Below are 14868 nucleotides of genomic sequence, written 5' to 3' on the forward strand. Positions count from 1 at the left end.
GGTTCTCTCAATCACCTCTCGCCCAGCCTCTCCCCACAGAATCCATTTCGAGCAGGTAAAGGAAAGCCGTACACTGAAACTAACGAACTCACTCCTGGAACCCACTTCACCTCTTTCTTGCCCTCATATTCATTCCACTTCTAGACTATTCCTTCCTTAATAGTCTTGACACTTCAGCATTTGTCCTCATTATTTAAAATCTGTAAAGTAAATAGACGCATAGAGAAACTCCAGGGAAAAGACAGATAAAAGCTAATTAAGTGATTATATTACAGAGTGATCACTAATATGATGAAAGTTAAGCACAAGAAGCGACACAACATATAATCTAGATTGTTTAGTGGGGGTGTAAATCCAGAAACACATCCTGGAAGAGGTGACATCTGAACTGAGTTTTACAGCTTGAAGAGAAGCTAAGTGGGGGTTAGGGAGGACAGGGAGAAGAGCATTTCAGAAGGTGGGAGGTGTAATGGAAAAACGCACATTTGGAAGTCCAAAATCTTGGGCACTAGTCTCAGCTCTGCGACTTACAAGCTACCAGTTACTGACCCTTAAAAAAAATCATTTACTTTTCTGATATTCAGCTCTACATCTGTAAAATGGTTTTTTAATAGTTAATACCATCTCTCTCTACTTCACAGTCTTGTTGGAAGGAAAGCCATTATCACATATAAAATATAAGGTTGCCTAAAAGCTTATTTTCTTCCCCTTCTATACTGTGCAGAAAGGAGGATGCTATGTCATCAGCCCCTTGAACTCAGGTAATAACAGGTCTCTGTAGCAACTTCCTCCCATGCGTATAATACTTAAGAGAAAAACCCACAAACTGACTGCAATCTTATCTGCAAACAATGGCAGAACTTCCTATCAGTGATGAAGTACTATAAAGTTCAATGAAGTACTAACCTTTAGCTTTTAAATCATATTTCCATCAAGACACCACAGTAAAATTTATCTACTTTCTCATCTTTCAGTAACGTTCTCTCTTTCAATATGAAAATTTTGTACTGACTAGAACATTCCCCCCAAATGTAGAGTTCAACCAACCGATTTATGTTACAGGGCCAAACTACCATGAAACTGGTAAGTCTATCCGTTATTTTTATGAACACAAAAGTTATCATTTCACTAGACCTGAACCAAGTTGAGATTACGATGCTGAGGGCTGTGTAGGCTCAATCACAAGAATTTGTTTGTGCACACTAGTATTCAATTCAAATGATAACAATGCACGAACTCTGATTTCATGAAAATTAAAACCCAAGCATGGAGGCGGAGCCAAGATGGCGGACTAGGCAGACGCTACCTCGGATCCCTCTTACAACAAAGACACGGAAAAACAAGTGAATCGATCACATACATAACAATCTACGAACCCTGAACAAACACAGATTTAGAGACGGAGAACGAACTAATACGGGGAAGCAGCGATTGTTTCCAGAGCCTGGAGCCAGCATACCAGTCAGGTACGGCACAAGCACAGAGACCTGCTCCACCCCCCTGAACTAACCCCGGGAGGGGGACTAGCCGGTTCCACGGGCGGCGTGGGACGCAGCCGTTAGGAGAAGTCCCCGGGAGGCAGTGACTGATCTTGGAGCAGAAAGAGCAGCACCCGAGCCGGGGAACCGTCCCACAGGGATTTGGACTGCACGCAGGTACGCCATAAACACGGAGAGTTGCTCCACCCCCTGAACTAACCCCGGGAAGGTGACCATCCGGGTCGCGCGGGCGGCGTGGGACGCAGCCGGTAGGAGAAGTCCCCGGGAGGCAGCGACTGGTATTGGAGCGGGGAGAACAGCGTTCCAGCCGGGACACTCGGTCGCGGCACAAGCACAGGGAGCTACTCCACCCATCTGAACTAACCCCGGGAGGGGGCCCACCTGGTTCACGGGGGCGGCACGGCCACGCGGCTGGAGGGACGAGAAGTCCCCGGGAGGCAGCGACTGATTTTGGAGTCGAGAGTGCACCGTCCCAGTAGGGGAGCCTTGACGCTGGGCGTGGGGCTGGAAGCGGAGGATCTGACCGTGACTCCAGCGGGCCAGACCCCCCGGGGGCAATCTCCACACAGACAGCACACATAGGCGACGCGCCCGCGGGAATCTCAGATATAATAGTCTTTCCAAGCAAGACAAGCAACTCTGGCTATATTCTGAGGTGCTACTCTCCTATCTCTCTGTTCCCTCCCCCACCCTCCCCAGGCGGCTTCATTAACATCTGAATAGCCTGAGCCAGAGGGAGAACTCTGATAGGGATCTGACTGCAGTTTTTTTTTAGCGGATTTTCTGGAAAAACTAGTTTCCCAGTGATGGCTCGGAGACAACAATCCATATCAAACCACTTAAAGAAGCAGACCGTGACAGCTTCTCCAACTCCCCAAACAAAAGAATCAAAATCTTTCCCAAATGAAGATACAATTTTGGAATTATCAGATACAGAATATAAAAAACTAATTTACAGAATGCTTAATGATATCACAAATGAAATTAGGATATCTGCAGAAAAAGCCAAGGAACACACTGATAAAACTGTTGAAGAACTCAAAAAGATTATTCAAGAACATACTGGAAAAATTAATAAGTTGCAAGAATCCATAGAGAGACAACATGTAGAAATCCAAAAGATTAACAATAAAATAACAGAATTAGACAACACACTAGGAAGTCAGAGGAGCAGACTCGAGCAATTAGAATGCAGACTGGGACATCTGGAGGACCAGGGAATCAACACCAACATAGCTGAAAAAAAATCAGATAAAAGAATTAAAAAAAATGAAGAAACCCTAAGAATTATGTGGGACTCTATCAAGAAGGATAACCTGCGGGTGATTGGAGTCCCAGAACAGGGAGGGGGGACAGAAAACACAGAGAAAATAGTTGAAGAACTTCTGACAGAAAACTTCCCTGACATCATGAAAAACGAAAGGATATCTATCCAAGATGCTCATCGAACCCCATTTAAGATTGATCCAAAAAGAAAAACACCAAGACATATTATCATCAAACTCACCAAAACCAAAGATAAACAGAAAATTTTAAAAGCAGCCAGGGAGAAAAGAAAGGTTTCCTTCAAGGGAGAATCAATAAGAATATGTTCTGACTACTCAGCAGAAACCATGCAGGCAAGAAGGGAATGGGACGACATATACAGAACACTGAAGGAGAAGAACTGCCAACCAAGGATCATATATCCAGCAAAACTCTCTCTGAAATATGAAGGCGAAATTAAGATATTTACAGACAAACACAAGTTTAGAGAATTTGCAAAAACCAAACCAAAGCTACAAGAAATACTAAAGGATATTGTTTGGTCAGAGAACCAATAATATCAGATATCAGCACAACACAAGGTCACAAAACAGAACGTCCTGATATCAACTCAAATAGGGAAATCACAAAAACAAACAAATTAAGATTAATTAAAAAAAAATACACATAACAGGGAATCATGGAAGTCAATAGGTAAAAGATCACAATAATCAAAAAGAGGGACTAAATACAGGAGGCATTGAACTGCCATATGGAGAGTGATACAAGGCGATATAGAACAATACAAGTTAGGTTTTTACTTAGAAAAATAGGGGTATATAATGAGGTAACCACAAAAAGGTATAACAACTCTATAACTCAAGACAAAAACCAAGAAAAACGTAACGACTCAACTAACATAAAGTCAAACACTATGAAAGTGAGGATCTCACAATTTACTAAGAAAAACGCCTCAGCACAAAAAAGTATGTGGAAAAATGAAACTGTCAACAACACACATAAAAAGGCATCAAAATGACAGCACTAAAAACTTATTTATCTATAATTACCCTGAATGTAAATGGACTAAATGCACCAATAAAGAGACAGAGAGTCACAGACTGGATAAAGAAACACGATCCATCTATATGCTGCCTACAAGAGACACACCTTAGACTTAGAGACACAAACAAACTAAAACTCAAAGGATGGAAAAAAGTATATCAAGCAAACAATAAGCAAAAAAGAAGAGGAGTAGCCATATTAATTTCTGACAAAATAGACTTTAGACTTAAATCCACCACAAAGGATAAAGAAGGACACTATATAATGATAAAAGGGACAATTGATCAGGAAGACATAACCATATTAAATATTTACGCACCCAATGACAGGGCTGCAAGATATATAAATCAAATTTTAACAGAACTGAAAAGCGAGATAGATACCTCCACAATTATAGTAGGAGACTTCAACACACCCCTTTCGGAGAAGGACAGGACATCCAGTAAGAAGCTCAACAGAGACACGGAAGATCTAATTACAACAATCAACCAACTTGACCTCATTGACTTATACAGAACTCTCCACCCAACTGCTGCAAAATATACTTTTTTTTCTAGCGCACATGGAACATTCTCTAGAATAGACCACATATTAGGTCATAAAACAAACCTTTGCAGAGTCCAAAACATCGAAATATTACAAAGCATCTTCTCAGACCACAAGGCAATAAAACTAGAGATCAATAACAGAAGAACGAGGGAAAAGAAATCAAATACTTGGAAAATGAACAATACCCTCCTGAAAAAAGACTGGGTTATAGAAGACATCAAGGAGGGAATAAGGAAATTCATAGACAGCAACGAGAATGAAAATACTTCCTATCAAAACCTCTGGGACACAGCAAAAGCAGTGCTCAGAGGTCAATTTATATCAATAAATGCACACATACAAAAAGAAGAAAGAGCCAAAATCAGAGAACTGTCCCTACAACTTGAACAAATAGAAAGTGAGCAACAAAAGAATCCATCAGGCACCAGAAGAAAACAAATAATAAAAATTAGAGCTGAACTAAATGAATTAGAGAACAGAAAAACAATTGAAAGAATTAACAAAGCCAAAAGCTGGTTCTTTGAAAAAATTAACAAAATTGATAAACCATTGGCTAGACTGACTAAAGAAATACAGGAAAGGAAACAAATAACCCGAATAAGAAATGAGAAGGACCACATCACAACAGAACCAAATGAAATTAAAAGAATCATTTCAGATTATTATGAAAAATTGTACTCTAACAAATTTGAAAACCTAGAAGAAATGGATGAATTCCTTGAAAAACACTACCTACCTAAACTAACACATTCAGAAGCAGAACAACTAAATAGACCCATAACAAAAAAAGAGATTGAAACGGTAATCAAAAAACTCCCAACAAAAAAAAGTCCTGGCCCGGACGGCTTCACTGCAGAGTTCTACCAAATTTTCAGAGAAGAGTTAACACCACTACTACTAAAGGTATTCCAAAGCATAGAAAATGACGGAATACTACCCAACTCATTCTATGAAGCCACCATCTCCCTGATACCAAAACCAGGTAAAGACATTACCAAAAAAGAAAATTATAGACCTATATCCCTCATGAACATTGATGCAAAAATCCTCAACAAAATTCTAGCCAATAGAATCCAACAACACATCAAAAAAATAATTCACCCTGATCAAGTGGGATTTATACCAGGTATGCAAGGCTGGTTTAATATCAGAAAAACCATTAATGTAATCCATCACATAAATAAAACAAAAGACAAAAACCACATGATCTTATCAATTGATGCAGAAAAGGCATTTGACAAAGTCCAACACCCATTTATGATAAAAACTCTTACCAAAATAGGAATTGAAGGAAAATTCCTCAACATAATAAAGGGCATCTATGCAAAGCCAACAGCCAATATCACTCTAAATGGAGAGAACCTGAAAGCATTTCCCTTGAGAACGGGAACCAGACAAGGATGCCCTTTATCACCGCTCTTATTCAACATCGTGTTGGAAGTCTTAGCCAGGGCAATCAGGCTAGACAAAGAAATAAAAGGTATCCGGATTGGCAAGGAAGAAGTAAAGTTATCACTATTTGCAGATGACATGATTATATACACAGAAAACCCTAAGGAATCCTCCAGAAAACTACTGAAACTAATAGAAGAGTTTGGCAGAGTCTCAGGTTATAAAATAAACATACAAAAATCACTTGGATTCCTCTACATCAACAAAAAGAACACCGAAGAGGAAATAACCAAATCAATACCATTCACGGTAGCCCCCAAGAAGATAAGATACTTAGGAATAAATCTTACCAAGGATGTAAAAGACCTATACAAAGAAAACTACAAAGCTCTACTACAAGAAATTCAAAAGGACATACTTAAGTGGAAAAACATACCTTGCTCATGGATAGGAAGACTTAACATAGTAAAAATGTCTATTCTACCAAAAGCCATCTATACATTTAACGCACTTCCGATCCAAATTCCAATGTCATATTTTAAGGGGATAGAGAAACAAATCACCAATTTCATATGGAAGGGAAAAAAGCCCCGGATAAGCAAAGCACTACTGAAAAAGAAGAAGAAAGTGGGAGGCCTCACCTTACCTGACTTCAGAACCTATTATACAGCCACAGTAGTCAAAACAGCCTGGTATTGGTACAACAACAGACACATAGACCAATGGAACAGAATTGAGAACCCAGACATAGATCCATCCACGTATGAGCAGCTGATATTTGACAAAGGACCAGTGTCAATTAACTGGGGAAAAGACAGCCTTTTTAACAAATGGTGCTGGCATAACTGGATATCCATTTGCAAAAAAATGAAACAGGACCCATACCTCACACCATGCACAAAAACTAACTCCAAGTGGATCAAAGACCTAAACATAAAGACTAAAACGATAAAGATCATGGAAGAAAAAATTGGGACAACCCTAGGAGCCCTAATACAAGGTATAAACAGAATACAAAACATTACCAAAAATGATGAAGAGAAACCCGATAACTGGGAGCTCCTAAAAATCAAACACCTATGCTCATCTAAAGACTTCACCAAAAGAGTAAAAAGACCACCTACAGATTGGGAAAGAATTTTCAGCTATGACATCTCCGACCAGCGCCTGATCTCTAAAATCTACATGATTCTGTCAAAACTCAACCACAAAAAGACAAACAACCCAATCAAGAAGTGGGCAAAGGATATGAACACACATTTCTCTAAAGAAGATATTCAGGCAGCCAACAGATACATGAGAAAATGCTCTCGATCATTAGCCATTAGAGAAATGCAAATTAAAACTACGATGAGATTCCATCTCACACCAGCAAGGCTGGCATTAATCCAAAAAACACAAAATAATAAATGTTGGAGAGGCTGCGGAGAGATTGGAACTCTCATACACTGCTGGTGGGAATGTAAAATGGTACAACCACTTTGGAAATCTATCTGGCGTTATCTTAAACAGTTAGAAATAGAACTACCATACAACCCAGAAATCCCACTCCTCGGAATATACCCTAGAGATACAAGAGCCTTCATACAAACAGATATATGCACACCCATGTTTATTGCAGCTCTGTTTACAATAGCAAAAAGTTGGAAGCAACCAAGGTGTCCATCAACGGATGAATGGGTAAATAAATTGTGGTATATTCACACAATGGAATACTACGCATCGATAAAGAACAGTGACGAATCTCTGAAACATTTCATAACATGGAGGAACCTGGAAGGCATTATGCTGAGCGAAATGAGTCAGAGGCAAAAGGACAAATACTGTATAAGACCACTATTATAAGATCTTGAGAAATAGTAAACCTGAGAAGAACACATACTTTTGTGGTTACGAGGGGGGGAGGGAGGGAGGGTGGGAGAGGGTTTTTTTATTGATTAATCAGTAGATAAGAACTGCTTTAGGTGAAGGGAAAGACAACACTCAATACATGGAAGGTCAGCTCAATTGGACTGGACCAAAAGCAAAGAAGTTTCCGGGATAAAATGAATGCTTCAAAGCTCAGCGGAGCAAGCGCGGGGGTCTGGGGAACATGGTTTGCGGGGACTTCTAAGTCAATTGGCAAAATAATTCTATTATGAAATCATTCTGCATCCCACTTTGAAATGTGGCGTCTGGGGTCTTAAATGCTAACAAGCAGCCATCTAAGATGCAGCAATTGGTCTCAACCCACCTGGAGCAAAGGAAAATGAAGAACACCAAGCCCACATGACAACTAAGAGCCCAAGAGACAGAAAGGGCCACATGAACCAGAGACCTACATCATCCTGAGACCAGAAGAACTAGTTGGTGCCCGGCCACAATCGATGACTGCCCTGACAGGGAGCTCAGCAGAGGACCCCTGAGGGAGCAGGAGAGCAGTGGGATGCAGACCCCAAATTCTCATAAGAAGACCAAACTTAATGGTCTGACTGAGACTGGAGGAATCCCGGCGGTCATGCTCTCCAGACCTTCTGTTGACACAGGACAGGAACCATCCCTGAAGACAACTCATCAGACATGAAAGGGACTGGTCAGCGGGTGGGAGAGAGACGCTGATGAAGAGTGAGCTAATTATATCAGGTGTACACTTGAGATTGTGTTGGCAACTCTTGTCTGGAGGGGGGATGGGAGGATAGAGAGAGAGGGAAGCCGGCAAAATTGTCAAGAAAGGAGAGACTGAAAGGGCTGACTCAAGACGGGGAGAGTAAGTGGGAGTAGGGAGTGAGATGTATGTAAACTTATATGTGACAGACTGATTGGATTTGTAAACGTTCACTTGAAGCTTAATAAAAGTTATTATAAAAAAAGAAAAAAAAAAAAAAAAAACCCAAGCATGACAAAGGTTGTAGTATACAGAGTAAAATGTCACTTTCCTTAAAGCTCTTCAAAGTCAGAGACTAGGTCAGTCACCTTTGTATCCCCAATGCCTAACAGAACGTTTGGCACCCAACATGTTCTCAAAATATGTTTACTGAATGACTTAACCATCTGCTACATGCAAGCTATCTAAAGAAAGGTTTTCGAAACAGCTTCTTCACAGTCAGTCATTTGGAATTCAGAAAACATTCTACACCATTTATACTAAAAAAAAATCCCACACAGAGAGAAAAGAACAGTTATACATGTATCTTCCTAACATTATAGGCTGAATATACTCCAAAACTTAACTTGGTAACAAATGGCATTTACGTGATCACCTGTATATGATCTGTGGTTGGCAGGATGACAAGAATACACAGAGCCCTGAACTTGCTCCTATAACCCCATCGGTGGGAAGAGAGTATAGAGAAGCAGAGAAAGGAATTAGGAAAAGAGCCCACATGCATGCTGGGAGACAGAAAAGCCTCGGGAACTTATTTCTTACCCTTTTATTCTCTGGGGACTTGGGAACTCCCAGATCCCCACTATACGCCATATAATTTCTTTCAAAATTATTAACAATAATGACACCTATAATTAGGATGTTTACATGAATGCAAATGCTGGGGAAATCACCTACCTGGTGAAGTTATTAACTTGCTGTGATCTCGACATATTTATACTGTTGAGTTCTGGTACATTCAAACTGGACGACTGGTGTTTACTATGGCAATATGATTGATGTGCTTTATTTGATATTACACCATTACTACAGCTTTCGAAACCTTAAAAAAGGAAGAAAAAGACACCACATGGAAACACACTAACTTACTGATTTGACTGGAAATAATGTCCTCATATTTTGACTTTTTTAATTCAAGACTTTTATAATGTAGGTGCATCAGTGGCCTACTTAAACAGTAAACAGATAACTTTTTTGAAAAGGTATTTAAGAATACTTAATTGTGAGCTATAATTATCAATCACTTCTTCTAACATCTATTGAAGGATTAACTACAGATCTCATAGTTAATCCCCCTATGAGGACAGTAATATTATCACCCCCATTTTACCCACGAATACACTGAGGCTCAAAGAACTTAAGAAATTTGTCAGACAGCTAAGTATCGACGATTTACTTAATTAAAGCTAGCAATTACGGTTCTTTTTTTAGGAGGAATGAAACTATCCCCAAGCAACAAGACACACGTATATAAAATATTAATAGCAAAACATGAGGTGGAGAAGGGAAAAGGAGTATTTCATGTAAAAGAAATGACATACGTGAAGGCACATAAGCATTATAACAGGAAGCCTTCACTAACTGAAAAGAGCTTGGCATTACTGAGGTGCAAGATGGAGATGAGACTTTTTATGTTAAAGTAAAGGACTCTGAATTTTGCTCAGACTTGTGGAAAGTCATTAAAAAACAGTAAGCAAAAGCCTATGTTCAGATGTGAGGGTTTTTTTTTTTTTTAATTGTGCTTTAGGTGAAAGTTTACAGATTAGTTTCTCATTAAACAGTTAATACACAAATTGTTTTGTGACATTGGTTGCCAACCCTGAGATGTGTCAACACTCTCCCCTTCTCCACCCCAGGGTCTCTGTTTCCATTCATCCAGTTTTCCTGTCCCTGCCTTCTTGACTTTGCTTTTGGGCTGGTGTACCCATTAGTCTCATATACATGATTGAACTATGAAGCACGCTCCTCACACGTGTTATTGTTGGCCCTATAGACCTGTCTAATCTTTGGCTGAAGGGTGAATCTCAGGAGTGACTTCAGTACTGAGTTAGAAGGGTGTCCAGGGGCCATACTCTTAGAGTTCCTTTAGTCTCTGTTAGACCTATAAGGTTGGTCTTTTTTTTAATTTGAACTTTGTTCTACATTTTTCTCCACTCTGTCTAGGACCCTCTATTGTGACCCCTGCCAGGGCAGTCAGTGGTTATAACCAGGCATCATCTAGCTGTTCGGGGCTCAGTCTGGTGGCAGTTGTGATAGTTGTGGTCCATTAATCCTTTGAACTAATCTTTCCCTTGTGTCTTCTTCATTCTCCTTTGCTCCAGCTGGGATGGGACCTGTTGTACCTTAGATGGCCACTCACAGGCTTTTAAGACCCCAGTCGCTGCTCACTACAGTTGGATGTGTAACATTTTCTTTACAGACTATGTTATACCAATTGAGCTATATATCCTCCAAGACTGTGTGGTCCCCATCCCTGAGCCCAGCAGCTTGGTTTTTCATGGCATTTGGCTCTGTCTGTGAAGCTTCTACAACTTCGCTCTGGTCAAGCTGTGCTGAATTCCCCAGTATTGTGTACTGTCTTACCCTTCAACAAAGTTACCACTTACCAATATCTATCATCTAGTTAGTGTTTTTCCCACCCCACCCTCAGATCTGAGTTTTAAAAAGATTGCTCTGGCATAAGCACGGAAGAATAATTGAAAGGGATTAGACTAGAGATATGGAGAATGGTTAGGTGGTTGGTACAGCTGCCCGGTCAGAAAGCAGTGATGGTCTTGGACTATGGCAGAGAAAAGAGATTTGAACCACACAGAGGAGGAAAACTGATGTGTGGCTGATAGGATGTGGACTAGTTAGAGTGAAGTTAAAAGGCTACAATTACTCCCTGATTTTTTGGCTTCGGGTGACTGAATGGACAGTAGTATCACTAACTAAGATGGGGAAAATTCAGGAAAGAAGCTTTGCAGAAATATGAGCAGTTGCTTTGGGCAAGCCAAGCCTGAAGTGGTTGTATGATATTCAAGAGGGGGGGTGGTAAAGGGTACAGACATGAGAATCATCCCCATGTGCAGGATGGCGGTGTATGCTAAGAGGTGGCAATCCAGAAAGAGACAGTTGTAGTCCTGACTGAGAACAGCAAAGATGTTACTCTATGAAAGGAAAAGAAATACCATTTTTTATTTTAGACAAATATACAGAGGAAAGCTAACATCTGGGGAAACACAAAATTAAAGACAGAAGCACAGAAAAGACTGAGAGGGAGCTAAAATAAACCTGTAGAACAGATGTCACAAAAGCCAAGAAAGGAGAGAATTTTAAGAAAGAGAAAGAGAAAACCAAAAGCCATGGAGAGTGAGACTGGTGAGCTGAGAAAGGGACAGGAGAAAATGAACAGGGTAGAGAGCAGACCCTGTCAAGAAGCTCGGCTGAGAAAGAAGGCAGATAGAGAGACAGGCAGTCCAGCTAGATGTGGTGATCAGTGCCATAAAATATCACAGCCAAATCACCTTTACATTTATATTTTATGAAAACACACAATTATCTTTTTATTATCAAATATCTATATTTAACTTCTAATGACCACTCATTTTCAGTGTAGGCTAATAACCTGTTTTCAGAAACAGCTGTTCTTTAAGTTACTGCTTATAGTGGTAACATAGGAATCTGATCCACCTACAAGTTTTCATCCGAAATATCTTTAAGACCAGGTATACACATCTGCAAGACAGCTACCCAGAAAATATCTAGATTTTCTGTTTGTTTTGATTCAAAATTATAAAGAAGGGTAAAAATTTAGAGATAATGTCTTAAGATTGAATCTCACCAGAAAAATGTGCAGTACTTCCTTTGCCTGATGCTAAATTGTGAATATTCATTCCATGGCTGGGGCTCATACTTGGACTACTAAAAGGTCGAGGACTAACAGGATAACTGTCTTGAGATTTTGGACTTCGGCCTCCCAAACATCGTACTTCACTATCTGTACCATTCACCATTTCTATAAACTGACGCACTCTAAAAGAGAAGAGAAAAATGTACATAATATTCAAATCATCTCGTTTATTTAATAGCAACAAGTTTTGGAAATATTTTAGGAACTTATATTTTATCTGTAAGTTTGGTATTTAAAAATACTAAATACGGTTTTTATACAGTATTAATCAAAATGAATTAAAAAATTTCCCAAAAAATGAGAGTATGATGCAAAAGACACTACAATAACTTTAGCTCCTTAATCAAGATTTACTAGAGAAAATAAAACTCTTTATGTAGCTATAAGAGAAAATTAAAATGGGCTTAAGTTTTTGCAGCCAAAAATAATTTAAACAAAATATTTGTACTTAGTAGCAGATCAAATGGTACATAAAAACATGATTAACAAGGGTTAAGTCAGAAAGTATCGCTACAAAATCTTAGAAACCTTTATTAAACAAAAATATCAAAATGGGAAGCTACTGTTTGACATATCCTCCATTTAGGTCTATACACTTCTGAAGGTGGCGTTTCCACAACCCTTTCCTGAAGAATTCCGTGCTCTTCGACTTACACCATCTCAAAATGGCAGTTTTGGCATCCTTGAGGGACTCAAACTGTGTTCCTTTTAAATGCTCTTTGAGTTTTGGGAACAAAAAGACATCTGAAAGGGCAAGATCAGGGATATAGGGTGAATGGGATAAGGTTTCCCAATGAAATTCTCACAGGACAGCCCTTGCTACCCTCGAAGAAAGAGCAGGTACATTGCTATGATGGAAAAAAAAAACTCCTCAGCACAACTTTCCTGGCCTTTTTCTCACCGCTGCAGTTTTCAATTTTCTTAAAACTTCTTCACAATAAGCCCCCATGAACATCCTGTGTACTTCAAGAAAATGAAGATTACCCCTTTAGAATCCTAAAAAAACAGTTGCCATAACCTTCTGAGCAATCTTCCCTCTCTTGGCTCATCTTCCTGACCTTTCTTAAAACATCTGATCCATCTATCAACTCTTGTCTTCTGTGCGGCAGCATTCACATAAACTTGCTGCAAAGCTTCGATGATTTGGGAAGATGTCCACCGGAGTTTTGTTAAAAATTTGATATTAGTCCTGACCTCAAAATCGTTTTTTTTCCATGGCATAAAAAGTATCCTTTTTTTTGAAGGCACCCTAACGAGACTAAGACATGTGTATTACCGAGAGAACTTGTCTGCAGCCACCCACTGATTGCAGAGACATGTTTGGACATGTTATGTTTGGAATAAACCCATGCATGTGTGACTGGAAACTCTAGTAGAAATCCCTTCGGACTTACCCTTGTACTTTTATGTAACAATAGCCTTTTCCCCACCATTCTTCAACCCAGCTCCATTCCCAACTTCTTAACCCAAATGGCCTCATTTTAACTCTTAATCTGAAGAACACAATTCTGACATTTGGCTTACAGAGGATTTTTGTTGCTTAGAATTGAAATCTTAAGCTTAATAACGTCTGATTTTTTAAATAACAAAGATTCATTAGAGACCATTTAAAAATGCCAAACAGACTTATTGTAAGACTTATCGGGGGGAAAGAGATACATTTACCAAGTAAGATTTTCAAATTTTAGACATATGCATAGGATGATAAAGAACAAGCACACAGCAAAAGGTGCCATCTGCTTATAGTGTTCAACGTGTTTTATAACCTGTTACTTAAATGTGCTATATTACAAAATTATATGTAATTATTGTAAAACAAGGTAAAGCCAAAATTAAAACCATTAAACATGAAACCAATCTTGGTATGCATACTTATCTATATAAATATATGTATAAAACAAATAAAGCATATTTTATTACACAAACTCACTTTAATGTGAAAAGGAGATTAGGATTTCTTTCAAGTAAACTTGGGTATAACTGTTGTGTTGTTTCAATGGCTTCTCCCATTCTTCCTGCTAACACCAATTTCTGAATTCCTATTCAGAAAAAAAAAGCAAAAAATTCACTTTTGAAAAGTAGAAACGTTAGCCTCAGTAGAACTTCAAAGGGGGGGGGGGGATTAGTAAGAAATTCTTAAATAAATTCTTGTAATTTCTTTTTCTAAAATCATAGTTTCCATTAGAAAATCCAGGAAAAATTTCAGACGTATTAGAAAAACAACTGTCTTCACAAACTACAAAAAAAAAAAAAAATCACAAACTAACATACCAGTAATATAGGGAAAAAAACCTGTTAAGTAATATCGAAGTCTCAAACACAAAGATTAAAAAGACTATTTGAATAACTTAATAATATTCACACTATCTTCTCAACTAATGACCTTCTGAACTAGAAGAATGCTAGCCTTTGGGTAAGAACTGAATTCAACAGACATCCACTGTGTGTCAAACACTTGCCAAATTAGATGATAAGGATGCAAAATGAGTTAAGTGATCATCTCTGTTCCCAGAGCTCATAAAATAATGAGAAAGACAGACAAGTGAGCAATTAGCTACAACACAATGTAATAAGTGTTGTTT

General features: G+C 38.9%; 1 protein-coding gene across 1 annotated transcript in view; it reads right to left on the reverse strand.

Moving 5' to 3' along the window:
* RANBP9 (RAN binding protein 9) overlaps nucleotides 1–14868 on the reverse strand; it is a 134482-nt gene that overhangs the window by 14489 nt on the left and 105125 nt on the right. The window contains exons 8-10 of the mRNA XM_049883989.1: nucleotides 14217–14325; nucleotides 12218–12408; nucleotides 9292–9436 (exon numbers count right to left, since the gene is read on the reverse strand). Of these exons, the coding sequence (XP_049739946.1) occupies nucleotides 9292–9436; nucleotides 12218–12408; nucleotides 14217–14325 (445 nt within the window). The remainder of the gene's footprint in view (nucleotides 1–9291; nucleotides 9437–12217; nucleotides 12409–14216; nucleotides 14326–14868) is intronic.

Source organism: Elephas maximus, chromosome 1 (genome assembly GCF_024166365.1).
Source record: "Elephas maximus indicus isolate mEleMax1 chromosome 1, mEleMax1 primary haplotype, whole genome shotgun sequence".
Classification (NCBI taxonomy): Eukaryota; Metazoa; Chordata; class Mammalia; order Proboscidea; family Elephantidae; genus Elephas; species Elephas maximus.